General features: G+C 37.8%; 1 protein-coding gene across 6 annotated transcripts in view; it reads left to right on the plus strand.

Annotated features, from left to right (window-relative positions):
* Positions 1-26,439, plus strand: part of SEMA3D (semaphorin 3D) — a 141,389-nt gene that overhangs the window by 16,220 nt on the left and 98,730 nt on the right. The window contains exon 1 of one of the 6 annotated variants that reach the window (XM_062631947.1): positions 5,239-5,444. The exons of the other annotated variants lie outside the window; for them this stretch is intronic. Within the exon in view, the coding sequence (XP_062487931.1) occupies positions 5,395-5,444 (50 nt within the window). The 5' untranslated portion in view covers positions 5,239-5,394. Of the gene's footprint in view, positions 1-5,238; positions 5,445-26,439 lie in introns of those variants that run through there. 6 annotated transcript variants of the gene reach the window in all.

Here is a 26,439-nt window from a genome sequence, read left to right on the forward strand (position 1 = left end):
TCCAGTTTAAAGTTCTTTTTGTGCAAGTGCTTTTGTATTTGCCCCATGACTCCACCTGTTTGAGCTCCATGCCTATTTGATAACCCTGACTGAGGGCTCCAAAGGGCAGGCTCTAAGGATCTCAACAAGATAGTCATGTAGTTTCTCTGTCTAATCAGCAGGAAGGGAGACACCTCAGCTTCCCATCCAAGAAGTCTGAAGTGGCTGGGAGTAATCAGTCCCTGAAGTGCCTGTTTCTCTCTAATGATTGTAAATGGAAACTAGATAAACTGACATATAGTTTTCAGAAGACTAAATTTAGGATGTCTTTAATTAATTTTTAATTGCTTTTGAAGACTTTGGGATATCGATGACAGAAAGAGCTTGGAAAGCAGCAGCTCTGACAGCAAACCCCAGTCCAAAATATTTAGTTCACTTAGGTTGCAGTGCTTTGAGGCAGTGAGCTGAGGTGAATCTCTTCATTGACAACATGGGAGCCTTTTTCAGGGTCAGAAGATTCAGTCAAATAATCTGTGTGCTAAGTTATTGTTTTTCTTTGTTTGCTTTGTTTTCATCTCCCCTTCACCTTTGGATAAACATGTTATTGCAAACTCAGAGCAGAGGCACCATCTCCTGTCTCTTGCTGCTGAACTGGGACAGGCTCCTATGCTCGTGGACCTGTATAGGCTTCCGCATCCGTGGCTGGTGGAGGCAATTTCCCTGATATTCATTGATGGTGTTGCAGGATTGTATGGTATTCAGGAAGATCACACAGGATTTGATTTAGGATCGTCACTGTCATGGCTGTTGAGCATCTGGGTGACTGCACTGTAGAAGGGAGTATAACAGCTTGCTGTGTGCTTTTATATCACATCGCATATTATGTTAATAAATAAATCAAAGAGAATGTGATTGAAGAGACCAAGGCATTTCCCTTAACTTCAAAGAACTGGATTTGGCCTATTAAATCTAAAATTGTGTCTACAGGCACAGTATACAAGACAAACCTTCTTATTTATCTGCTTTCTGTAGCACCTGTTTTTTTAATGTTTATGGTTTGTAGCTGGAGCTGGAGCCATGGTGGCAATTTTGCTGCTGCCCTTGTACCTTGTACCTGTTCTGTGGCATTGTATGATTTATTTTTGTGAGCTTTTTTTGGACATGCAGAATCCCTGGATGTATAAGTGCTGAGACTCCTGATTCTTTCTCTATCAAACTGGTAGCTCCTAATTTCAGAGTTTCTTCATGCAAAACAAAGGCCTTCAGTTCTGCAGAAGACTTTATAAAGCATGTAGGGAGATTTCCACAGGTTCAAATAAACCCATGAAAAGAAAAAGGTTTCTTTCATTGCTCTCAGGACGAGTTAGGCAAATAACTTGAGCAGTGGCAAGAGAAGAGGTGAGTATTTGCGCAATCTCCATTCATATCATTCACATTCACATGTTGGGAAAAGAATTCACAGCTCAAGAGTGGGCTCAAAATTAAAAGAGAAACACCCCAAAGGCTTCTGGAATAGGAAAAAGAAAAAAAGCTACAGAAACTCAAGTCTCATGAATTATTAAAATAAAACAAACGGCTGGATGGCAGAAGAGCTGTTCTTTGCCATAAAACATTTCCTGACACTCTTTCTTCCAAGACCCGTGATGATTATTTATTTTAGTTTTTCTTTCTCATGAATTGATATGATTAAAAAAACAAACAAACAAACAAAAAAACACCAACATCTCATCTTCTGAATATGCTGAGAAGATGCTTTCACTAATTCTGGTAGTTTCTTAAGTGTGATCAGTTATTAATCCCTTCTTCTGAGCACGTGGTGAAAGAGAGCAAGGGATTCACCATACAACCTTCTTTGTCTGTAACCCCTACCATCTTAAAATCTTATTTCTTATTTCCACTCTCATTTCATCGTGAACCTTCTGTCCTCAGTCCTGCAGATCCATTTACAGCAGCACTGAACTTCAGGTATTTAAAGTAAATCAGCTAATGCTGACTGCCCTGATAGTGACTCCATGAGCAGGTCCTTTGGCTGAAAAGAGGTGGTGACACATGGCACAAGGGCCATGACAAGTACCAGAGGTTAGTTGTGCTCCCCTGTCATAGTGTTGCCTGCATGGCTTTTATAGCCTCTCTTTTGAGGTCTGTATCTCATGGAAGGTGAACTAAGAACATCCATGGAGAAGTTGGTGAACTGCTCTAAAAGCAGGATCTTGTAGGAGAACGCTTGTGTGCACTGTAGTGGATATATGTTTGCTGGGGTTTTTCCAACTTTCTCAAAGTTTTTTCTGAAAGCAGAGTTTTGGTGATCATAAAAAACAGTTGATGTTTTAGCTTAGCACTGCCTTTTTCAGAACCAGAGTTAAGTTTCACAGGTTTCACCTGTAATTTATCTGCCCAGACCCTCACAAAACATAGATGTCCTTTCGCTTTTTAATTTCTACCCGAGCGTCATGTTAGTCTGGTTCAGACATCTGTATTCACACTGCTGGAATATTTTCCATGGCTTTGCCACGTCTCGCATTTTCCACAGAAATTACACAATGAAAGGCAGCGTTTTTCAAGAGCCAAAACTTGATGGGATGCTTTGCTGGCTCTGGCACTGATTTCCCGTCTTGCTCAGCTGATGGCGTTAGTGGCACATTTCCGCTGTGGGTGCAGGGACACTCAAGCAGACCGCAGGGGAGGCAGATAGGTTGCATCTGTATTTGCATTTTAAACAAGGTTAAAAGGCATTACTGGTCTGCAGTGTTTGTTGGTGTGCTCATTGGGCTGGGTTTTGCTCATCAACTAGCACGTTTCCAAACTGCCCTATCATAATCTGCAGGCAACAGGGCTGAGACAACTCAGTTTTGACGGGAATGAGGATTTAGCTGTGTGGACAGCAGCTGTGCCAGGATGCTTTGTCTCAAGATCTTCAAATAACGTCTGACACATTTTATTTATTGATACAGACTTAGGCTTGGGGTCTGGAAGCTCAAGTCAGGGCTGCACTGGGGGTGACTGTACCATATCCCTGTAGTTACACAGTCTGTTCCTCCACCCATCTTATGTTTGTTTTGTCTTCTTAGATGTAAGCTCATCAGGGAAGGTATTGACACTTGTTCTTTATTTGTAGAGTACTCAGTACCATGTGACCCTGACCTGCATAGATTTCAATGCATTTAAAGGCAGTTGAATCTGCTTTTACCAGTTTGCTTGTGGCTTGAAATGTTTTCCCAGGCTTCAACTTTACCGTTAAGGAACAAAGGGTAGCTACTTAAGAACTGTAAAACCTGCCTCACTTCAGCCTTGCCTATTTAATTTTGAGGCTTATGTCAGACCTTTAAGGTTAAAAATGTTTCTTTTCTTGTCTTGGCTTGAACAGCAAATAGAATGTTTGAAGGAAAAAAAAAAAAAAAAAGGGAGAGTCCGTATGACACAGGCCAGAGTGATGCAGCCTTGCCTGTTTTTCTTGATCTGAAACACTTTATTAGCTGGAGTGCAATATGGTCTGTCTGTCTCAGTTTCCAACCCATTTTTTTTGATGGAAATTTGCACACTGAGCAGGCGCAGAAGCAATCATTGCTCATGAACAGGCAGATAGTCTCTTGTTTTCTTTGCAGAATAACATTTTCTTGGTTAGACTTTTCTTCATCCCTTCCTCTTCCATGAACATACCCCAAACTGCAGAGTAAATAACTGTGGCTTACAATGAACAAAGTTCTGAAATGGTAATGGGAAGCAGTGAATAAACTCTCCATGTCTTACATGATACAGACTTGAACTCTGCTGAAGGGGCCGTCTGCAGCAAGGTCAGGAGTGTGATGAAGTAGAAGTTTGGAAGGGGAATCTGCTGGAGAGATAGTATAACCCAGTGAGTGATAAGTGCTGACAGACTGGCACCCTGATGTTTGAAGTGCTTTCCCCTGCGGCAGAAATATGTCTCTGATCCTGTTGTGTTATGGCCAGACTCAGTTTGTTTTGAAAGACTGTACTTTTGTCACATGGAAAAACTCAGGAAGATTCTGAATGAATGCATTTAACAGAACCCTAAATTTTGGTCCATGGTTAAAGATAAAGTTTAAAGATCTGATATAGCCTTCCCAAAAGGCATTTGTAACAATAATCATAAACATGTCAATACATTTACATTATTATTGTTATATGTTTACATTAATATTTTTCTAATACGTCATCATTTATTGTGTTTAGTGCACTAGATCACAGAGAATAAAAGCTTTAAATTATGATTTCAAAAGAATGGTAGAAAAATAACACTGGAGAATTTAAATCATCTACTAGTGCTTAACAAATTTGGAGCATTACTCAATTTGTCCAGGCAGGCTTTTGTGCAGTTCCTGTTCTTCTCTGTTTCTTTCCTGTGGGTTTAGGTTGTGAGTGCTTCCAGTATGGCCACACAGGAAGAAAACCTGAAATATGTGAGTGAGACCCAGAGTGGGAGGCAGAAGATTAAGTGAAATGTCCTGGGACCTTCCAGGAGAAAGCTGCTATGCTCTTTACCCAAACCTTAGTGATAGAAGTAGTATCAGAAGCTAGTCAGCAATGGTTTGACAAATACAGGGTCTTAAGAAACAGTAGTGATACGTTTTCAGTTCCTTTGATCAGTTTACTTCAGTTCCATTTGCAAATTTATATATGTAAAAATAAAAGAATTACTAAATTTGTAAGTAAATAAGCTTGGGAGAGAGAAAGAGATTTTTATTTTATTACCTTTGATTTCTAATCTAGGACAAGGAAAAGTTCCTCATCCCATTTCCTTTATCTCTGGGATGGCAATATTCACTTATATTTTCAGAAGATTTCTAGTACCTGACATGACGATTCTATAGTCTAGTCTGGTTCTTCAAAAATGACTGATCAGAACACTTCACTGGTTTGGAAGACAGGAGGAGGCAGGGATATAACCCTTAATAGTATACAAGACTAATCAGGCCTCTCATTAATTACTTTGATACAGAGGGTATATTTGCATAGATAATGGAAAAAAATACTGTTTTCATTTTGATTATTAACAACAAAGCACTAACAGACATGTTGATATGTTAGTTTCCAGTGATTTGCAGCCATGCTCCCCTCCATTGGAAACAGTAAGACGTAACTTACAAGAGCTGCCTATATCAGCATCCCAAAGGATAACTGTCTGCACTTTCATTACTTCCCGCTCTAACTCATATACATTAGGCTGCATTTTTTAACCATGCAGTAAGAAAGCATACGTTCCTCAGGACCTCTGGATCATTCCTGAATGAGAAAGACACCAAGGAAGTAAAAATGTTGTCTTGTTATTTTTAAGTTAACTTAGAAAAACATTGCCTTTGTTTTGCCTCTTTTTCACAGAGATACTGTGAGAGGCAGGATCATGTTTGCTGTCACATTCCAGGTGTAGCACTTGGCCATGCAAGCTTCTTATTTATCATGAAATCAACATTTTCTTTTGTTTCCGTTCAAGTGAGAATACTACCACAGTAAGGAAATGTACACCCAGCATTGCTAATATACATTTAGTAGCAGGAAGACAAAAGCCTGTTACACAACCATCACAAGGATTAATTCCTTTGCCTCCTACAGCAGGGGACCATGCTCAGACATGCCAGGCTTTTATGATGCTTCAGCAAGTGATACTCAGTGAAGGGCATTACATAGGGAGTAATTATATATAGATCTGGAACTGGAGAAACAAAAGCAATTGTTCTACCAATGTTTTTTGTTGGTTTTGGAAGCATGTATTTGGTCTGAATATAGTCAAATAGATAAACAAGTGATAGCACAGGCCTACATTTTTTTCCTGCAGTATACTATCTGATGTTTAATTAGAGTCAACAGAAAAGGCTGAGCAGTTCAGGTTGGTAGTTTTACTTTCTGGCAGTTACTGTTTCTTTCTCTTGGTTATAGGTATAGCTTTGAATGACCAGGCTGCCAGCTTCTGTTTCTCAGGTAGCTGAATTGAAAGGAAGTAAGTTTGAACCTTAGATATATTATCACATATTTTTACACTAAATTTATTAATGACAAGCTCTGCTTTCATTGAAATGATCTGAATGAATGTGCTGATTATTCTGTCAAAAGTATTCAGAACTGAAACTAAGATGATTAATTTAATATTTGTATATTATTGACCATAAGTATCACTAGTACTACAGGGCCATGATAATCATGATCCTTTTCTATGTAGTTAGTTCAGCTTTAGTGAAGTCAGTGGATACATGCCAATGTGTCCCTTACTGACTGCTTTGTGTTACTGTGACAAAGCTCCATAGTGTAGACTTCCTTATAAAGCTTTATTATAAATATCTGACTTTCATTAAAAATGTGAAGACATTCAGTAAAATACAAGCAAGGTATTTGCTGGGAAAGGAAAGAAAAAGGAAAATGAGAATGAATAATCAGGTAATCGCTATTTGCAACTCTAAGCTTTTCTAAAGTATTGATCATCATGATTTAGGCAAAAAAAAAAGCATTTTCATGTCATCATGTTTAGAAATTGCATGATCTCAAAAGGCTTGAAAACCTTCAAAGGTACTGAACATGGGCAATAGTATTACCATGGGTAATAATATTCTTACCAATTTGTATATTTGATCTAAGTATAAATGTATCTTCTGAGGAAAGATATACTAGCATTCATTTTAGTGTCATGTGTTGCATTTAGACCATGGAATCTTCAGTATTTATTTCTCCAAATCAGATTCAGTACAACCTTTCATATTTACTTCTGCAGTTCATTTCTTTAGGAGAATCAATTTACCTGATGGATACCTTTTGTGCTGTGAGACAGCTACATGCCTTTCTAGAGATCCGGTTCATCTTTGTGAAAAGAGAATTAGGCTGTCAGTATGCAGTTGTTTAAAATAAGCTCCACACCTCACCAATGTGGTAGGTAAGATCATGACATAGTTTACAGATCCACACAGAATTTTAGAAGGAATTCATAAGGATTCCTATGAGGCATGACCTTGCTGACAGTGTTATTGAAATAACTCATTTTCTTCTCTGTTGCATAATGGAAATCTAAAATGCAGCCTTATTAAATAGCCTCACTGAGTTGTAGGAGGGTTACAACTTCTTTCAACTGTTTTAAAAATTTCAGTATTATTTACTAACAAACACATTTTCCTATAAGAGGAGCTTTCTGTCGACAGGAATGAACCAGCTAATTGATGCATCATGTGTGATTAAGAAATCTTTAAAACTGAAGATTCTGGAATAAATTTCCTACTTTTTCTTGGTGAGGAGGGTGAAAAGGAAAACTAAATATGGATGTAATTCTGTTTTTCATTAAGGTGCTTCTGCTGTGACAATGGATACAGCATTATGAAAAGGTCTATAGAAACTGCAACTAAAAACTACAGTGCTGAGAAGCTGATGCTGTTTTGTACTGTGACTTATACTTCAGATTTTCTCAGTAAATTTAGTGCACAGTTTAAAAAACAGATAGGCTTCTAATCAGTTACACTGCTTGTGTTTTTCTGTTCTTATGGGTGCTTCTGAAGAACAAGTAACTATATTGTGAACACTATTTTACAGCAGACTTTGCACTTCTGTATTTGACCATTATTTTTCTGACTTTTTTCTTTTACACCAAAAAAGAACTATGGTCCCACATGAAAAATAATAATACTTAAAAAAAAAATCAGATTATATTGTCTTAGTGTATTGAATGAGTTCCCAGAGATATGTCCTAGAATCTATCTTGTTTTGCTGTGATAGTTTATAATTAAACTTTGTATTCCCTGGAGGGCCCTTGTTTTGGCTTTCTAAGAGTGAAAATGCAATGTGATAGATGTGTCTTTGTTTTTTTTTCACCTCAGATGAATGGAATAAATGTCCAGAGTTGCCTAAATTACTGCAACATGTAATCTTTAAAAGTAAAAAAAAAACAACAACAAAACAGCTGTTTGTTTATTTGAAGGAATTTTGCCAGCATTTGGAAGCAACATAAATGCAAGAACAAATGGTTATTTAATAATTTTAAAGCACTAGTATTTATTGGCCTATTGTTTGTGCTAAATTGACCTGTTGTCATGACGTTAGTCCTCTTAATGCAACACACAAATATGCAGTTAATATCCTGAGGATTTTTAAACAAGATGTTGCCTTGTCAGATGTCTTTCAGAAGTGACTTTGTTGTGACAGTTGTGTTAGATTGTCTTTTGTTTGGGTATTGTTCCTATCGTCAGTTCACACAGGGTAAACGGATCAGCCCTTTAAGACTTCCAACTCTATTAAACCTATTTTACCAGACCTGAAGTGTCCCCCTCCTTTTGCAGGTGCTTTTCTGTAGAGATCTTCTGCAGCTTCCCAGCTGTGGCACTGGGCAAAGTCCAACCTAGCAGGGCTTAACAGGGCTGACAGACAGGTAAATGAAGGTCCACAGTTTGGCTGGTTGGGTCAAATGGTATTTGTGAAGACATGTTAGCTTGATACCTCACTGACGCAAGAGTTCTCAGGCCTAGCTGCTGCTGATAGCATGTTGCCGTCAGAAAGGCAACATTGCCTCTGAAAGTTCTGCTTTTATTTTGAATGCTCCAATTAGTGGAATTAATGCTTGAGGGTTTTACAAGCAGCATCCTGACTGGTAGCACATGTTGGACAAGGCTGAGCTCGAAGATACACACAGGGTTGGGGTTAGTCTGAAGCACAGGAAAAGAAGGAGAGGAGTTGTTGCAGGGTTTTCTGTCCTCCAACTTGCATGTCAGACTGGGCTAGATCCCAGTGAATGTGTCCTTCAGTTCATTATTTGCACCAACAGACTGTGAAAAATTAGAGCAGGCTTTTGAGATTGACCAAGCTCCTTTAGTTGTTGTTTCATTTCTCTGTCTGTCCTTGGGTATGCCAGGGAGTCATAGCTCACTATTGCAGCAACAGCTTTCTAGATAAACATACGTTTAGAATTAAGTAATTAACATAAGCATTGGTTTTTGATGTCCTGTGACTGGGTTTGATAGTTTCTTTGGAAAAGACAATCTGCCAGCTGCTGGTATGCATCTTCCCATTCAACTTTTGCTATTTGGTAGTGAGCAATTTCTGTTCCGACTAGGTGTTTTAACGTTTTTGAGAGGAATACTAACAAGAGGCAGTAATCCCTCCAATACCAATCACCATGGTGTCCCAGGTGTAGGCTTGTGCCAGTCCAGCTTGACATCCAAGTACTGATGTAGTGGTGGTTTGGGGCAGCACTTACAGGAAGAGGTGCTGGCTTCCACTTTACTCAGGAGGTCTCGTCCTTTCTTGCTCTTACATACCCTTCATCTCCCCCTGTGCTCTTCCGCTCTACATCTCCAGCTTCCTTCAGACTGGGGCCTGTGCATTGCAATGGCACATCACTGCTTTACAGGCAGCTTTGCTCAGGTCCCTGTACTCACTGGCTTCCTAGCACCACCAAGGTTGTCTGTGCAGATGACAACATTGTTTCCCAGCCTGGTTTCTGAGATTTCTCTCTGTTCCTCCAGCCCCCAGACTTAAGCAATTGCTGCTGCATGTTGTGATGAACTCTGCGTGACCAGTTGGAGGGATTTCTCAACTGTGGTACAGCACCAGAGCCTGCCTCCAATTAGCTTGGGAGCATAATTCTAAACACATGTGTTTGGTTCAGCAAAAGCTATTTGTTTGTTGGGTGATGATGTTTTTCTAAGCTTATGTTTTATTCATAGCGTGACTGACATTACTGCAAGAGGTGGTGATGTGTCTCTAGGTCTTACTGTTTTTTTTCTAGTTTTGGAAATATACATCAAACAGCTATGGCATTGCACATTAGATAACTTCAGCATGAGTAAAACTGCAGTGATAACCAGGGATGTGGGTATTAAACAAATATAGTCACTAGGTTTTAAAAACACTATTACTGTTAGGTGATAGAGCTAACAGTATTACTGTGATGAAAGAAATAATTTTGAACTAATTTGTGATTATCATTGTATAACTCATGGGATTTAAGCACACACCTTTTAAAAATGAAATGTAGAAATATGACTGTTTAAACAATTTATTTCAATATCACTAGATACATTATAACCTCATCTACAGAACAGATCCATATTTGCTTTGATATCACAAATGGATAGCAACCAGCTTTCAATAGGGTCTCTTCATAATGTTTCTTTTTTCAATATTCCTATGCCTTTGACAAAATTGCTTCCAGTGAAGATGTTCAGTGGCCTAAATGACAGTATTTGAATTCTGCATTTTTGGATCTCTCTCCCTGTTTTTTCTTTTGGCCTGTTTTCAGATTAATAATGTGAGAGTAGATAAATTTCAGGAGAAAGAAAAGAATAAAAAGGACATATATTTCAGCACGTTAGCCCAATAATACTATTATGTAGCATTAAAAGAATAAAACTATGTGTTTCTCCAGTGCCCTGAGAAGAATACCTTTTTTAAACCCTTGCCGCTTAGAGATTTTTATTCCTGTGGGAATGTAAGTGATACAAAGGGCAGCAGCTTTTGAGTGCAGCTGTAGTTATCGTTAAAAGAGATAAGTATTTGAAGGAATTTTGATACTTCAGCCATGCTTGTGTGAAACACAGAGCTATGCCAACAAAAATACAGATGACCATCAATTTGTACTTTCTGCTTCATTTAATAAAAAAAGTCAAAACTCTAAAATGCATTCTGCTTTTAATATTTAAGAAATAAGATTGTAATAAGCTCAAAACTCATACTCAGGTGCTGTGAATCACAGTAGTTCCCTGTGGAACAAGACAAACATATATATATATATTGTATGCCTTTATCTGAGTATGCACAAGTTAGTTTTCTGTCAATCATCTTTCATCATTTATGTATTTAGACTTTTATGGATGTAACAACTTTAAAAATCACTTTAAAATGGCTCTTACACTGGCAGACAGAAGTTTGGATCACATACATTGAAAAAAATGCAGGAAAAGTGAGCATTCCTGAGTTTCTAGTGTTCATGTATTCCAAGGCAATACAGTGTATATTTTCTGTTTGTATTAACTTTCTTTACAAAATAATACAAATTTATAGAAAAATAAGATCTTAAAGTCTAAAAGCCTAGAAAATTAATATGTATTTTGAAGTACTGCATTCAGCTTTCACAGATTTCACAGAGAAGTGAAGAGTCATCACAGTGAAGAAGGTGCTCAATAGCCTCTGCAAAATACAGAACAGGACCAAAGCAATGAAATCTCTGTCATGTGTACATGATGAAACATTAAAACACACCTGAAAGAAAGCTATTCAGTGTAACTCTTGATTAAGCTAATAGATTTTCTTTTATTTAAGTTGTGCTTTTACCAAATATCAGTCTCAGAACTTTGACAACAGGCACTTGTATGAAAGTGGTGGGAAGTGAAGCTTTAGCAATATCTTTTCTCCTTCTGCCATTCTCCCAGAGTGAAACTTGGAGACTCTCAGAAGCCATTTGTCAGCATTTGCTATTAATATACAGCCTATGTTTTTAATTTCTTCTTTTATTTTGGATTCTATTCAAGCAATTGGCCATATTAATAAAACTGCTTTCCAGCCATTATTCATCTAAGAAACAATACCACCTAACTGTATTGTGTTTTTCCTATTGTGAAATCTTGTGTTAAAAAATAGTAAATAAACTACTATTTTATTTTTCTGAAGGCACAGCAGATTCAGACACAGTACCTGCCAAACTTGAAGAGACTTCAGACATAAGTTCCAGTTTTTATGAGTCTCTAGCACTTTGTGGACCCAGATTCAGGCTTTCTAACTTTGAACATACTGGTATGTTTTAGCTGTTTAATATTTGGGAGTCAAAAGTCATACTGGCATGGAGCAAAATACAGAAATGCAGTCTATAAAGCCCATGAAAGAATGTTATTGCATTACAGCTGCTTTACAAGTTACTGTGGATCAGCCGAAGTACTGTAATTGTCTGTCCATGCACTTGAGCTCGCCCAGAGTGAGGTAAACATCCATGTGCTCCAGGGATTACTCATTAAATGAAGCATTATGTTTTAGTACTGAGAAGTCTCTCCTGTCCTTCCATTATTTTCTAATTTAAAGATAAATTTACTAGAGTAAATTTATGCATAAGAGTAATTTTAATTATGTGGTTTGCTGTGTGTATGTTTTGGATATTTTTCAATTACCCATGCAGACTGTAGACAAACACATACATGTGCGTGCACACAACATTTTCCCTGCTATAATTAGGTATTTCTGGCACTTTGCAATAACAGGATCAAAGCCAAATTGTACCTTCCTTTGGAAAATCTTAAAAGTAGCTGTAAGTGAAAAAGGAGGTGTAACATTTTTGGTTTAAAACTTAAAAAGATTTATATATTTTTTTAATTTTTCCAGAAAGTGTAATGTTTTCTGTTAATGTTTTAATGTTAGTTTTTGATTAAAAAGGTTGTGGAAATTTTGAATATGTGTAGTGTTTTGAAACAGCTCTGAAACTCATGAGGCAATGACAGAAATATCATTACATTATCATGATACAATGCAGATACTAATGTAACTTGAAACTTGACTTTTGATAGATGTAATGAAAAGAACTAAATAATTTTTAATTCTAAGTAAGTAAATAGAACTAATTTGGTCCTTTGGAATAATTATAGTTTATAATGCTAACTTGAAAACTTTGTTGTAAAAGGAAATGAACTCTTTTCTACAATGCTCGCTGTAGCATTTTTATGAGATGTAACCCCTTATAATTCACTGTGTCAGGTATTGCTAAAGAAGCTGTATTTTGACAGTCCCTTATATTAATGACTAAGTATGTATAAAGTATGGAGTGATGTATGAAGTATGTAGTCATATATGAATTATGGAGTATATGAAGTATGGAGTATATAAGGTATATAAATTTGGGTTTTTTTAGTATTTATATACATCTACTGATCCAGTAGGATGTGACAAACTCAAATGAGGAATCCCTTTCATGAGCTGTAAATTTCAAGTTCTGACCTATTGACTTCATGAGAGAAAAAATTCTCCAGTGGGAGTAAGATGTTCATCATGTCTTAACATAAAATCCAGGAGTCAAGGAAGCGCCTGAATGGAATAAGCAAGTAGTTCATCTAGTCTGCCATTCTGGCACCAAGAGTGGGTAAGACCAGATGTTTCAATGGAAGGCATAAATCTTCGCAATTTTACTGTTCTGAATTGCGCAAGAGGCTGTTTCTTACAGTGCTCTCACCTTGAAACATGAAGATTAATAGAGCTTTTAAGTATTTCCACATAATGAGTTTATAGCATAGATCTTAAAATATGTTTCTTAAATTATTGATCCTAATAGTTTTGAAAACAGAAGATTTTAAAGATATATTATCAACTTATGCAAAAGTAAACCCCTTTCTCACCCCTTCCCTTCTCTCCCTCCCTTCCTTTTATTTCATTTATAATGGGAGTACGGGATGTCAGAAAACCTGGCCATTTCATGCAGTAAAAATGAATTTTGCTTCAGTGTGAGAGAGCCAGAGGGCCTTGCCAGGGAAAGGCAAGGCACCTGACGGCTGGGTACTGGGGTGCTTTTTCCATCCTGCTGCCTGAAGGTATTCACCAGGAATGATGAGTGAAGCAGTGCTTCTGCTGCTGGTGTTGAGCCACTGTTGGCTGTAAAACCTGGATGGTTTCTCTTTCAGTGATCCAAGCTGTGGTTTTGCCCCACCCATGGATTTGCCAACCTTGGAAAAATCTTTGGTTGAATATTGAAAGTTGTTCCTGGATTTAGGAAAAGAAATAAACCAAAGATTTAGTTATGGTCACATCTCATCTTGTGCAGTGGCCATAGCAAGATATTTTTCTTCAGCAGCAAACACTCTTTGGAGCTGACCACTATTATCATCTTATTTTTTTCCTGACCAATTTTCTCTTTAATTTCCCAGCCATTCTGTAAAAATACATACAAAGTAAAATAATGAAGTAACAAACATGATGTGTCTCATGTTAAAGCATCTGAACGATCATTACAACTAAATCAGAATCTTACTTTTATTGACCAGTGGGGTATACTTTCTGCTAACATTATGAAGGTTGTGGTATATGAGGGTAAATTCATACATTGTCACATTGCATTGTTGGTATTGGAAATGGCTCTTCACACATTGGGTAGCAGACATACAAAATTGTTTGCCAGATGGTGTTGCAGATGCAAGAATTTTACAAGGGCTCAGAGGGAGGCTGGACAAGTACTTGAAAGTGATATCTGCTTGGGGGTTACAAAAGAGGCAGGCTGCAATAGGCTCAGGAAATCTGAGCTGAAAATAGATAGAGAGAAGGGGGAGCACTAAGGGTGGGGAAATATCGTATGTAAATGTTCTATTCTTATTCTTCCTTACACTTACTGTTAAAAACAGACTACTAGACTGGATGAGCCATAAGTCTTGCCATTACAAACATTTTTATATTCTTGTTTAAGCAAAGAGTTGTTGTGTAAGAGAGTTTATCTGGAACAGGAAATGAATGTTGAAGGTGGAGAAAACCCAGAACTGCTTAAATGTAGAAAATCAGTAATGTGTTTGGTGATACATATTGCTAAGGAAAGCAAATTGGGAGACAATTTTAATGTTGAAAGAAGCTCAAATGTGGTTACTTTCTCAGTTATTGACTGCATAGGTTTGCAGACTTGCTTTTTTAGCTTTTCCATTTCATCTTATATTACTGTGAGGAATAGATTTGCATTGTTTTCTTGGTAATTTATGCTAGTAATTTTCCAAGTACGTACAGAAGGCATTTGCTGATCTAGCTGCACATCTGCTATGTCCTACATACTGTTTTCTAAATCTTTAGTCAAACTTAGATACTGTAACTTGCACTACAGTACATATACTCTATTGATAAGCAAACATTCAGCTGTAGCAACTATGTTTGCTGAAGATGTTCCTGCTTTTCAGACAGGACATCATGTGGAAAAGTTAAAAGGGATATGGTCAATTTGTAGTTCATGAGTCTATTCAGTGACTCATAATATTGAAATTTATTATGCACATAAGGCATTTATTTTAAACTTTTTTTTCTTCAACTTGTCTCATCCTTTGTTAGGATTGGCCTCGCATGCTGGATTCTTATCTTTTTATTGTTTTGTGTTGTTTAATAATTGCACTTCTGCAAAACAAGAATGTAGTTGAGGTGCCTCTAAAGGAATAAAGATGCCAAGGTTTGAGTGGCCTTTTTGTATTGCCTCACTCTGCATGTCCTGACTTCCAGAGCTGAGTTATAACTTGCAAATGTCACTGGAAACAGCCTACTTTCTTATTACCCCTAACATGTAAATTTGTATCTGGCAGAATTGTTGCAAAAAAGTTTTTTTTTAAAGTTATGGTTATGAGTATTGTTATTGTTGCTCTAAATATGATAAGTATTAATGATGATGGTGAAAATTTTAACTTTCCTTACTTCCAAAATTGTTCTACTTAAGAAGAACAAAATTCTGCTACAGTGTTTTTCTTTGCATATTTTCATGTTTTGGCAGATGGTATCAGCCACAAACTTGTGTAAGCCATCTGAAATAACTGCTTGCTGATCATTAGAGTGATTACAACCCACGAGTTTTATCTTTATCACTCATCTATATCTAATAGATACTCTGGAACCTGTCAAGAAAAAATGCTGGAAGAGGTATTTTTCCAGAAAGTCCTTCTGAAAGAAAAACTGCTTTTTGCCTCCTCCCAGTTCATTAATGGTGTGAGACGATAGCAGTTTAGCAATATTTTTCTTCGTACAAGTTATTAGTCATCTTCGTTCTTTTTAGATACTGCTTTCAGTAGGCTTTATTTTGTCATTAATGGCACTTCTGTCACCATTTATCTTAGTTAATCACAGATCTCCAGAATAACAAAACTCAAAGTTTGCTTGTATATGTCTAGGTTTTTCCTCGGTTCCAAAGTAATGAGACTGTTCTGAGTGTCTTAGAAAGGGAGTTGTGAGACCTTATCCTTCATTGCACATTACTCGGAAAGAATTAGCAATGAAGTCTTTCTGTGCCTCAGGAGGGGCACAAAGCATCTGTAGTGGGAATAAGGGTCTAGACAGCTGATCTCATTGAGTATGGAGGATGGTCAGCACAACAGAGAAAATGTTCTATAGCTTGTCGATTCATGACCCTGAGGTCTAAGAGACTTCCATTCCCTCAGACAAATGCTGATCCCCATTAATGTGAATGGTTGAACTTCAGTTGACATCAGTCAGTCCTGGGTCTGAGTGCAAGTACATTATTCCCTGTGCTATTAATAAAAGTCACATACCCCAGCTGAGCAGACAAGGAAAGCAGAGTTTCCAGTAGTTATTTTGCTTTTGCAGTACTCTGTGAAGATGGTCAATAGATTTATTCCTCCATAACTGTGTTCTGTGTTTCAGTATCTTCAAGATAATTTATAAAGTTCATCTTTACACTTGTGCATGTTCATTTAAAACTGATATGCTGTGTCAGGTAACCTGTTCGACTGGGTAGAAAGAAGAATGTCATGGTTAAGACAGTGGCATTGATAACTCTTAATTAATATAATCTGATTCTACTCCTTATTCACTTCAAGTCCTCCTGAATACATTTAGAATCAGCTTCCCCAGCTGTGAAAATGGAATAATAGAAATACATTTCCTTTGCAAAGCTCAATAATATATGTACTAGTTACTGTATATTTTAAATTGATTGTACAAAAGGTATTATATAAGTTTTAACTACATGTTATTAGTGGTTTATTCCTCTCCAAGCACAGGAATTTCAGTTTTGCACTGCAGATTTAAAAAAGCAAGTATTAAAAAATTGAGGATTAATTTATCTAATAGGTTATCACCTATCTCATTTTGGAGGTGGTTACCATTTAGTTTGCTGAAGGACCCATGCACCAAGGTTCCTTTTGAGCATCCAATATCTAGTTTTCCTGATGATTTATTTCTAGTAGTTCTGTTTTTCTGGTTCCTTGTGACGAAATTGCCCTTCACAGGGTCTGCCTATGTAAGGCTTTAGAATAATACATACTCATTTAGTTAGTTGTTATATTTGCAAGCTCCAGCTGCAGCCATCACTCTCTGAATCTGTCATTGAAGGATTTTGTTTTAAATTCTGCCAGGCTTTGCTTTCAAATGTCTCTGAATTCCTCCCTGTGTTGAGTCACAGCTGTGAAAAGAGAAATCTACCTCTTTATTTCAAGGGGTCAGTGGTTTGAAAGCACTAAAGCCTGGTGGGGAATAGCTTAAGAAAGATAGTTAATCATAATGATCCCAAGGGGTTTAATAACTTACATAGGGCTCATCTGACGTAAAGAGACTTGGATATCTTTAAGCCCTGGTTTCTTTGAGGGGTGCCTGTTTTACCAGGGAGTGGGATCCTTTATAGAGCAAGCACCTGTGGTAGATGTTTGCCACCTGCTCAGCCATGGCTATGGAAACACAACTTAATCTTCTCCACCACTTCCCTTTTCTAGCTAAGTCAGCACAGATGCCAAATCCTTTCTAGTTTTAATCCCCACAACCTTCTGAAGCATTTAATGTAGTAACTAGAGTGGCTTTCCCTTCTTGATCCAATTGGGAAATGATAGACTGGCAGGAAGGACTAACAGAATTTGGACAGAAAAGAGAAGTTAGGCTGGGACACAGAGTTGATATTTTGTCTTCTGGGTAAGCAGAACTTATTGGCTTGGTTTGGGTGTCAGCTGTCCATCCAGTGGTATTTCTCATCTAGCTTCCTCTTTGAGCTCCAATGGGGGAATCCTGGAAGAAATCCCCTTCTTGTCTCATCAGTGCAGGCAAAAGCATTATTTCAAATACAGTGTCAATAGTTTCAACACTTGGTTTCGTATTTAGTTCTCACGGGATGAGTAAAGCAGAACTGTGTGGGTAAATGGTATCCTTCAGCCATGAGATACTGGGTTAAGTTATATAGCTAATGAAATGTCTGTACCTATTCTGTGTGTACTTCACTTGTCCTGCGCACACATTACTATTCTTGATACAGGGTTTTATGACCTGCTTGTGAATCAGTTACTGCTACTTTTGGACAGTTTCGAAAAAGGAAAGCATTCCTAATTTCAGTCGGGTTTCAGTAGTAAGGGAGTTGATTTGTGTGCAGGTCAGGTATGTGTTGCCCTCATCAGAAGTCCTTGGAAAGATAAGAGTGATGACTAGAGAGTAAGAAAAGCAGTTTGATGGCTGTTAGAGCTGGCAGTTGATCAGTGGAAAGGTTTTGGATGATGCTGAAGGCCTTCAATGCGTGATCCTGTTCAGTTATTCCTTTGTCCATTATTTAGCTTTTAAAAAACTAATAGAAAAATCCAGTTTGGAAGGGACATGAGGAAGTCATATGGTCCCATTTGCAGCTCAAAGGCTGGGTGCTTTTCAGCTTTGGATCAGGTTGCTCAGAGCCATGTCCAGTTGAATTTCACATGTCTGCAAAGATGGAGAATCTACAACTTCTCTGAACCCCTGTTCCAGTGTTGACCATCCCTGTAGGGAATGAAGCCTCATAACTCCCTCAAGATCAAGACTGCCTCATCTTTTCAGGGACAAGTGTCTGCTGAGAAAAGGCATTTAGAGATGGTGTTTTACATCCTACCTTCTTTGTATTAATCTTCTGGTTATGGCAACTCCACTGTAACTAACTGGTTAACTGCCTAAAAAGCCTTGCTATTTTTCAGCAAAGTATTTATTCATCTGTGCACTCTGTGTCCTCACTTTGTCCTCACGAGACAAAGGGAAGTTATTGTGGTTTTAAACCAAAGTGGAAATAGTTCTGCGTTGAATGGAGGTGGCAGTGCCTGAATTCTTGTTTTCTTTTTCAGTATGGCTGTTTCAGATTCCAGGAACTGCTAACACCATTCACAAAGCAGCTTAAAAATAGACCAACAAAACAACTCTATTGCACCAAATACAATTTGATTTCTGCTGCAACACAAGCAGAAATTTCTCTTAAGGTCTGATAACAGCATGCCTTAACCCTTGAAAATGGCAAAGTTGATGATCAGTGAACACAGGACTGTTAAATCTTTGATAACCTGCTGTTTGAACTCACACTGGCGGCAAGTTACTCCTTACGCAGCTTTCTGAAGCTCTTGTTTATGGAAAATGAAACTGTGATTGCTTGTAATTTTCTGCAGTTTTCCAAGGGCTTAAATCAAAAGTAAAATGCTGTGATAAGTGGTATATGGGTCATGGATCTCGCCACAGGAATCACGGCCAGCAATCTATAGTCCCTGGTGAGAAGTCGCTGGCTGGGGTGACTAAGGCACTGCCTGGACATCAAGGGGATGTGGGTACTGGTCCTAAGTGTTGGTGTGACCTTATGCAAATGATGTCATCTCCTATGGTAACATTATAAAAAATCAATTAACCCATAATGACAAGGATAGAGAGTAAAGAATAGAGCCGTTAAGGCTTTTAAACTGCTCGGGTGTTGTGGTGATCAGTACCTGAGGGAAACTTGTCAAGAGGAAGAGATCCACATAAGTTAGTGACATGTAAGCTTATAAATGGGATGTGTTACAGTGGCTCTGCTGATGCCCTGTCACACATCTTCCAAATGCAAATTAAATCAAACCTTTAAAAAAAAAACCTAGGAAGAAAGCAAAGGCATGCAGACTAACAATATAATAACTGGGTTAATGTGCCAGCACAGATCACTGCATTGTAGTGTACACATTCATGTGCATATCGTTTTACATATTGGCTGCACAAAATGTTGATCCAAAATTAGTTGGACAATGGATATAAAAAACCTTTGTAAAATCCCTCCTCCAATAGAGTTGAAGTGTAGAGTATGAATTATTAAACAGAAATTTGTTGGAAGTGTAAATTAAAATCCTTTCGGCTTGTCTCTCCCTATACTGTAGTTTATATATTAAAGCCCTGCAGACTGTGCTATACAGAGCTCACTGGCAGTGCATCAAATAATGAGGCCATACGCTGATGAAAGGAATTCTATGAAAATATGCCATTGGATACAGAGCAAACATATTTGATCAAAGCCCAGCTGCCATATGAAGTGCATATATTTTAACCATCGCTAAACTCTATTATCCTGAATTCTTTTGAAAACTATTAGGTCAGACTTACACAGCTGACAATGAACTAGGTAATACTGGAGGTTAATGAAACATCCTGTCAGGATTAATACAATAGAAAGAATTAATAATAATTTTAAGATGTCAGCTATAGCATGTAGTTGTCTGTCCTTAATATTCATAACATTCCAGTTTTCTCTGAGAGTCCTATAGGCAGCTTTTAGATAGAGCTGAGAAATCTGAGTCCTTACAAGCATTTAAGCAGAGTTCTAAACTATCTGGCAAGACATTTCTGCTTATATCAGGTAAGTCTAGCTACAGATTTTAGCACAATGAAGTTTTTGCTGTGAAATGAAATTAACATTATAAATATATTTGTATATATAAATCTTCATTCCTTTATTTATTTTGTTTTGGAGAGGATTTGTTTTGTTTTCTTATTCTGGTTTTTGGTGTTTTTTAGTAGGTTCTGCTGGGTTATGATTGTATGGATGGGCTGGGTAGCCATGGGCAGAACCATTTCTGTCTGCACACAGAATTGGCTGTCTGGTGGTGCCTCTGATGCGTGTATAGCTGAAATGTGTAATATGTTGTCATATAGTATGCAATTAATGGAGCTATACAACAGTAGGAGCTGGCTTCGGTTTGAATTTCTTGGACCAAGGGTAGAAGAGCACTACTTATTTGTATATGTAGATAAATCTTGCAGACAGCTCACTGACTATGTGCTTTCGGAATATTTTATATTACTTACCTTGCTGCTGAATTGTACCTAGAATTAAGTACGGAATTGATTCATAACAAATTTCACTAGAGTGCAACGTTGTCTTCCCATCAAGCTGTGTTTTTTCAAGAGCATACAAAATACATGGTAGGGCAATTCTCTTTTCAAGTAACTAACCTGTAAAATAACACCCCATTGCCACTCGTAACCCCAGAAATACCAGCCAGTCCAATCCTCCAGTAACAGAACTGTCACGGCTGGAGGACTCTTGCTCCACCTCTGCAGATGCTGGAAGGTCTCCTGTGAAAAGAGGCACAGGGAACAGTTTTTCCATAGCAAACACTGGCAAGTATTCCTGGAGGTGAAAAAGAGTCTGTAATCCTTCCTTTGAGTTGGCCATTGTAGGTGTATGTTTCTTCCAGCAAAAGAATGGTAGTTGCAGGGTCAGTGGTTTCGCTGACTTGACAGTACTGCCTGGGGTTAATTCAGGTTCTAGCAGGACAAATACAATCTGTTAGTGTTTAAATGTTCAAGCAGGTCTCCTGAAAATGAGCATTTCTTTTCTCTGATGGCCATCATGACACTTTTTTGGCTTTTCAGTATTTTCCCAACAGAAGGCCAAGGCTGTTCCAGAGACAAAGCTTCCTGCATGCGTTCTCTCCCTGTCTGCTTTGTTCAGAGCTGAGCCAAACCACTCCAAAGTGCTGCAGGTGCTGACAGACATTTCAGAGGAAAATTCTCTGGCTCTCTTTGGAAACCTTCAGACGTCATAGTGCTCAGCAGGAAGCGGTTTTCATCTAGTCTACCTTCTCATTAATGTCTCTAGTTCTTGTCCTCCTGCCTTTTTCTTTTCTTGGATACCAAAGTTACAAACTCCATCTTAGAATCACTTTTCATAGCTCAAGAAGTTTTTTTTTGTGGTTTGCAGGGGAAACATGCTGTACTTAAAATAATGTAACACTGAGGTTTGGCTTAGGGTTCCTTTTGATTCTTACACGTTGCTAAATTGCGCTGTACTCTGCTCTCTTCTTTGTCCTGTGTTTAGTTTGTTTTGTTTTTTTTTTTAGTAAGCAGATGTTTAGTGTGCTCTCATTCTAAATAAAGAGCCTATGGGAAGCTGTTAGCATGGTTATAATATAGAATGGTTAGGGCTGGAAAGCACCTTAAGATCATCTGGTTCCAATCCTTCTGCCACAGGCAGAGGACACATCCCTCTAGACCAGGTTGCTCAAGGTCCTGTCCTACCCGGCGTTGAACGCTGCCAAATCTGAAGTCTCAGTTCCTTTCACCAGCAAAAAAGAAACAAAGAATCTGAGATGCATATGCATCTAACTTTAGAGTGAAAGGCATATAGGTATCCGTGTGTGAAAGACTTCAGTTGTCCATCTGACTGGTGGGACATTTTATTTCTTTGCCTACATCCTCTTTGCAATATCATTATCAACTGACAAGTTGCTTTCCATCCCACACTTTTTCTTGGTCAATAGACATTGTGTTTGAGAAACAGGCTATAGACTGTAAAACTACAGGTCTTTCTTTTTTCTTAAGGAGACACAGTGTACAAACAATTAGAGTTAGAGGCATTTGTTTTATCATCAGTCTTGGATTTATGCATTGTATGTACAAAAGATTCAATGCCACAGATAAAACTTCTCAGAATCACTGTTTCTAGTGATATACAACATGTCTGTGTGCATGGCTGTCTATCTGCCACATTCTGAAAGGACTGCTTTTATGTCTATGGGAAATCTTTGCATGTAATCCTGATCCCACTGACTCTGACCTGAAAAATATCCTGGTATATTTTGACAATAAAGTGCTCATTTCCTATAATTTTAGGTGCCTGATAGTAAATTTCATGGTCAGATAAGCTCTTCATAGCAATGTGACAGACTCCTCTAGAAAGGTTATCCATTCTTACCAGTATTCATCTCCAAACAGGCTATATGCCTTTTAGAAATGCTTCCATCAGTAGATTTCAGAAAGATGAAGAAAATTATAAAAAATAAACCAAATAAGTGAGTTCATTCTTCTCTCATGTTTCACTTCCATAGTCACCATTTTTGCTTCTGCTTGAGTTTATCTTTAGCTTAATGAACTAAAAATCTAATGTAATCCTCAAATATATTTTCTAGCCATTGGAGAGCTTTATTATCAGATGGTTGTCTGCAATAAAAACAAAGTTTTTTTCTGACTCTTTGTTCCTTTAGTTGCATCCCCCTTGTCTCTCAGTCCCTTCATTTTTCTTTATTCTGTTTGGCTCTTCTCAAGTGGGAATTAGAACAGAGATTTTTCTTGCCTTCAAATTACTGGTGTTGAATGGATAGGGTATTAATCCTCTGAGGAGCTCAGTGAAGGTAAAGCCTGTGAAGCTTTGTAAAACTCATTATAAACTGGGTTATGCTTCATATGAGTCTTTTCATCTGGGTGTTTAACAACAGCAAAGTCTGCTTCATGACAAAACCTTATCTAAACCAGATCTACTAAACTTAAAGATTTAATTAAAACAAACAAACAAAATCACCTACTGTAGGATTATTTTTTTTTTTTAGATTGTACTATTGTCTTTTTATTTAGTAATCTTTGTTGGGATGTAATACTGATCACCCTTTATAAAAGAGAGAACATGGAAAAGAACATTTGCTGCACTATAAACAGCACAAAAGCTACTTAATAAATGGGAGAACAGTGATGAAGCCTCCTCTGCCAGGCAATATATCAACAGACCATCTACCTAAGGGGAAAAGGAACATCGTTTCAGTGTGCTCTGGATGAATATCTTTGTTATTTAAGAAGTAATTTAAGAATGTCAAGTAAGCCTGGAGATATAATTTTATTTTTAGTCTATTTTATGAGTTATCCATTTTGACTCACATACTCTTCTATTTTTCCCCTTTATTAACGCTGAATATTGAATATCCAGCTCATGATTATAGTTTTGAAATACACTGTAGACAACCATAGACATTTTTCTTTTGGAATATGTGTGATAATTTATGTGAGACATCTAGAGGTAAATACATTGGAAACATATATCTATATATTTGTAGTTAAAGTAATATGCTTTAAATTTGTATGCTTATATCATATGCATATATTAGGTACATGTATATGATCAAAAGGATAACATACCTTTCAATAAAATAGAATTGTCAGTGGGGTCCTTTCTGTTTCTTTTTGCAGCTAATTTTTAAATCTTTTAAAGCAGCATGTTTGTCTAACAGGCCACTTATGCTACTTGGTTGATGTCTGCAAGGGACATTTTTTACTCTCTTCTCACTTCATGGAAAAATGAGATAAACCCCAAGATCTCAGACACGGGTAGATGAGAAGAAAAATTCCAGCATCAGACACAGTAGTTTACATGTTGAGACTAAATGGGCTAGGTAACTTCTTCAGCCTGCTTATCAGTCCATTGTGACTATCAGAAATTTTTTCTATTCTATTCCAGCTTTTTTAAGTCATCATGAGCCAACTCAAAAGTTGCTCTGGATTTTCAGTAGTTGCAATTTGCAATGTTGCTATTAGAATCAGTATAACTGTGCCGTACCATTTGGTTAATCACTTTTCCTGTATTTGCTGCAGGCTGTTTTCATTGTCCTCTTTGTTGGAGTACAAAATTCCTAATAGCCTCAGAGACCTAGTGCTGGAGACAGGTTTTAAATTATACTCTAATTCGGCATAGGTTTTGTTATGGAATTACATTGAGAGTTATACGAACTACTGTTAAAAAATTGTGTGTGTTTGAGGATGGGTCACAGTCCTTCCAGCTCTGGACTTCATGATGGCAGGAGAAGTTGGAAACCTATACAGTACTTGTGAATGTGAGATTTAGATAGGTTTGAGCTGAAGGATCTGAAAAAGACTCCCATGAGCACAGAGCTCCCTACTGTCTGTCGTTTGAGAAGGCTGAAGAGCTCTGTTTATTACAACAAAAGGCCTGGAATAAATTATGTTTAGTAAATTGGCTCCAGGTTTCCCTGTTTCAGACAGTAGCTACTGAGCAATCTGTTTTATAGGCTTCACTAAATCTGACCAATTGCAGGGAGGTGACGCCTCATTTCAACAACGTGGTATCATGTATGTGCTGGTTACATCCAGCCCCTTCTCTCTGACAAGGTGGCAGATCTACACTTTGCCTTCTGGCAGGTTTAACCTATAGTCCACTATGAATTTACAAGCCCCACAAGGAGGTCCTAGCAGGATAGAGCCAGGCTTCTCAGCTCCCCCTTCAGCATCATGCCTTCCACCCCCAGGAGGGGCAAATAAAAGCTCCTTTTTTTCCACTGGGAATACCCGTATTTCAGCGAGGTGTATGCATACCTTCCTTTCCCAGTCGGTCTCACAGGTGATAATTAACACAGTGCAGATATTTCCTAGCTGAAGCCAAAGTGGGAAAGCAGTTTTAGCCTCATCGGTTTTCTTTTCAAGCTCTTTTTCCTCATTTATTTTGGGTCTCTTCATAATGAGGAAGCTTTAGAGTGTGCTGGTGCTTAGCAGAAGTATCGAAGAACTAAAGGAAACAATAATTTTTCCTCCTCTGACAAAGCTCTTCTTACTTTTGAGGGGAGGAAAGAACGGAGGAGTTAGATTTACTTTTAGGCTTTATATTTTATTTCTGTTCACAGGTCTGATTACTTCTGAGCAGCGTGACTATGGATGTTTTCAGCAGAGGACACTGATTGACATTACATATGCTACAGAGAGGAAGAATATTTCCTGAAGATTAATAGCCAGTTAGTTGGTCTGAAGTTCATTAACCTGAGCTACTCTGTAGGCTGCTGGAAGGACTTTGTGTGGAAGCTGGAATTGTGTTAGAAGATCATCATAAACTAAAAATATATGTGACAATCTGGCCAGATTGCAATGAATCTAGGACAAGATGGGGTTGGCTCAAGCTCACAGAGCAGCTGTCTCCAGTGTAAACTAACCTCGTGTCAGGAATTAAAGCAAATGTTTTTTCACAGACATTATTCAAACAAAAGAGTAAAGTTAAAAACTAAAAAAAAAAAACAACAAAAAAAAAACAAAAAAATAACAGAAGAAGAAGAAGAAAGGTTTCCATAAACAAAAGAACCCTACATGAAAAAATGAGGTTGTGAGGTATGGCCAAAGAGGCAAGTTTGGTGCTCATCCTCAATTAATTATGCAAATGACAGTGTGTTCAAGCAACTGTTTTTTTTTCTGTAATTGGCAAATTTAGTCCTGTTTCTTCACTGTGCTTTGCCTCAAGAAAATAAGCCCCATATCCTCTCGTGAGTTCCTTATTGGCTGAGGCCCAGACCCTTAAGCCATGACTTCTCAACATACTTGCAGTGAGTGACTCCCTCTTAATTGCTGATTTTGAATTATGGTTTGTCTCTGTCATCCCACTGAAGATGAAGAGGGCTGGTGCCTCTTGTCTTAATATAGTCCTCCTCTTCTTCACTTCCTTTCTTTTCCCCTTTTTCCCTCCCAAATAAATCTCATTAAGGTGATAAAGTCCTGTAGTAGTCTAGTTGGTATCAGGCCTTCACAGTCCAAACACAAATAGATGTATTGGCATGGAAGAAGCGAGGACCTTCCCTCGAGATCTTATACTCTAATGAAGGGAAAGATGAACCAGAGGCATTTCATGTTTATTTTGTTTTCTTTCCAAGTCATCTCATGAATATGTAGTGACACTTGTCCAAAAAAAAACAACTAGTGACACTAGTTCATTCGGAAGCTGAATGTGAGCATTGAGGAAGGGATTGAGAAGACAGAAGCTCAGTATTCTGCAATAGGAATGATGCTTTGGGGGTTTTACAAATTGTTTCCGTCTCT

Source organism: Pezoporus occidentalis, unplaced genomic scaffold (assembly GCF_034315485.1).
Source record: "Pezoporus occidentalis ecotype Australia unplaced genomic scaffold, CSIRO_AGI_Poc_V1 ctg38, whole genome shotgun sequence".
Taxonomy (NCBI): Eukaryota; Metazoa; Chordata; class Aves; order Psittaciformes; family Psittacidae; genus Pezoporus; species Pezoporus occidentalis.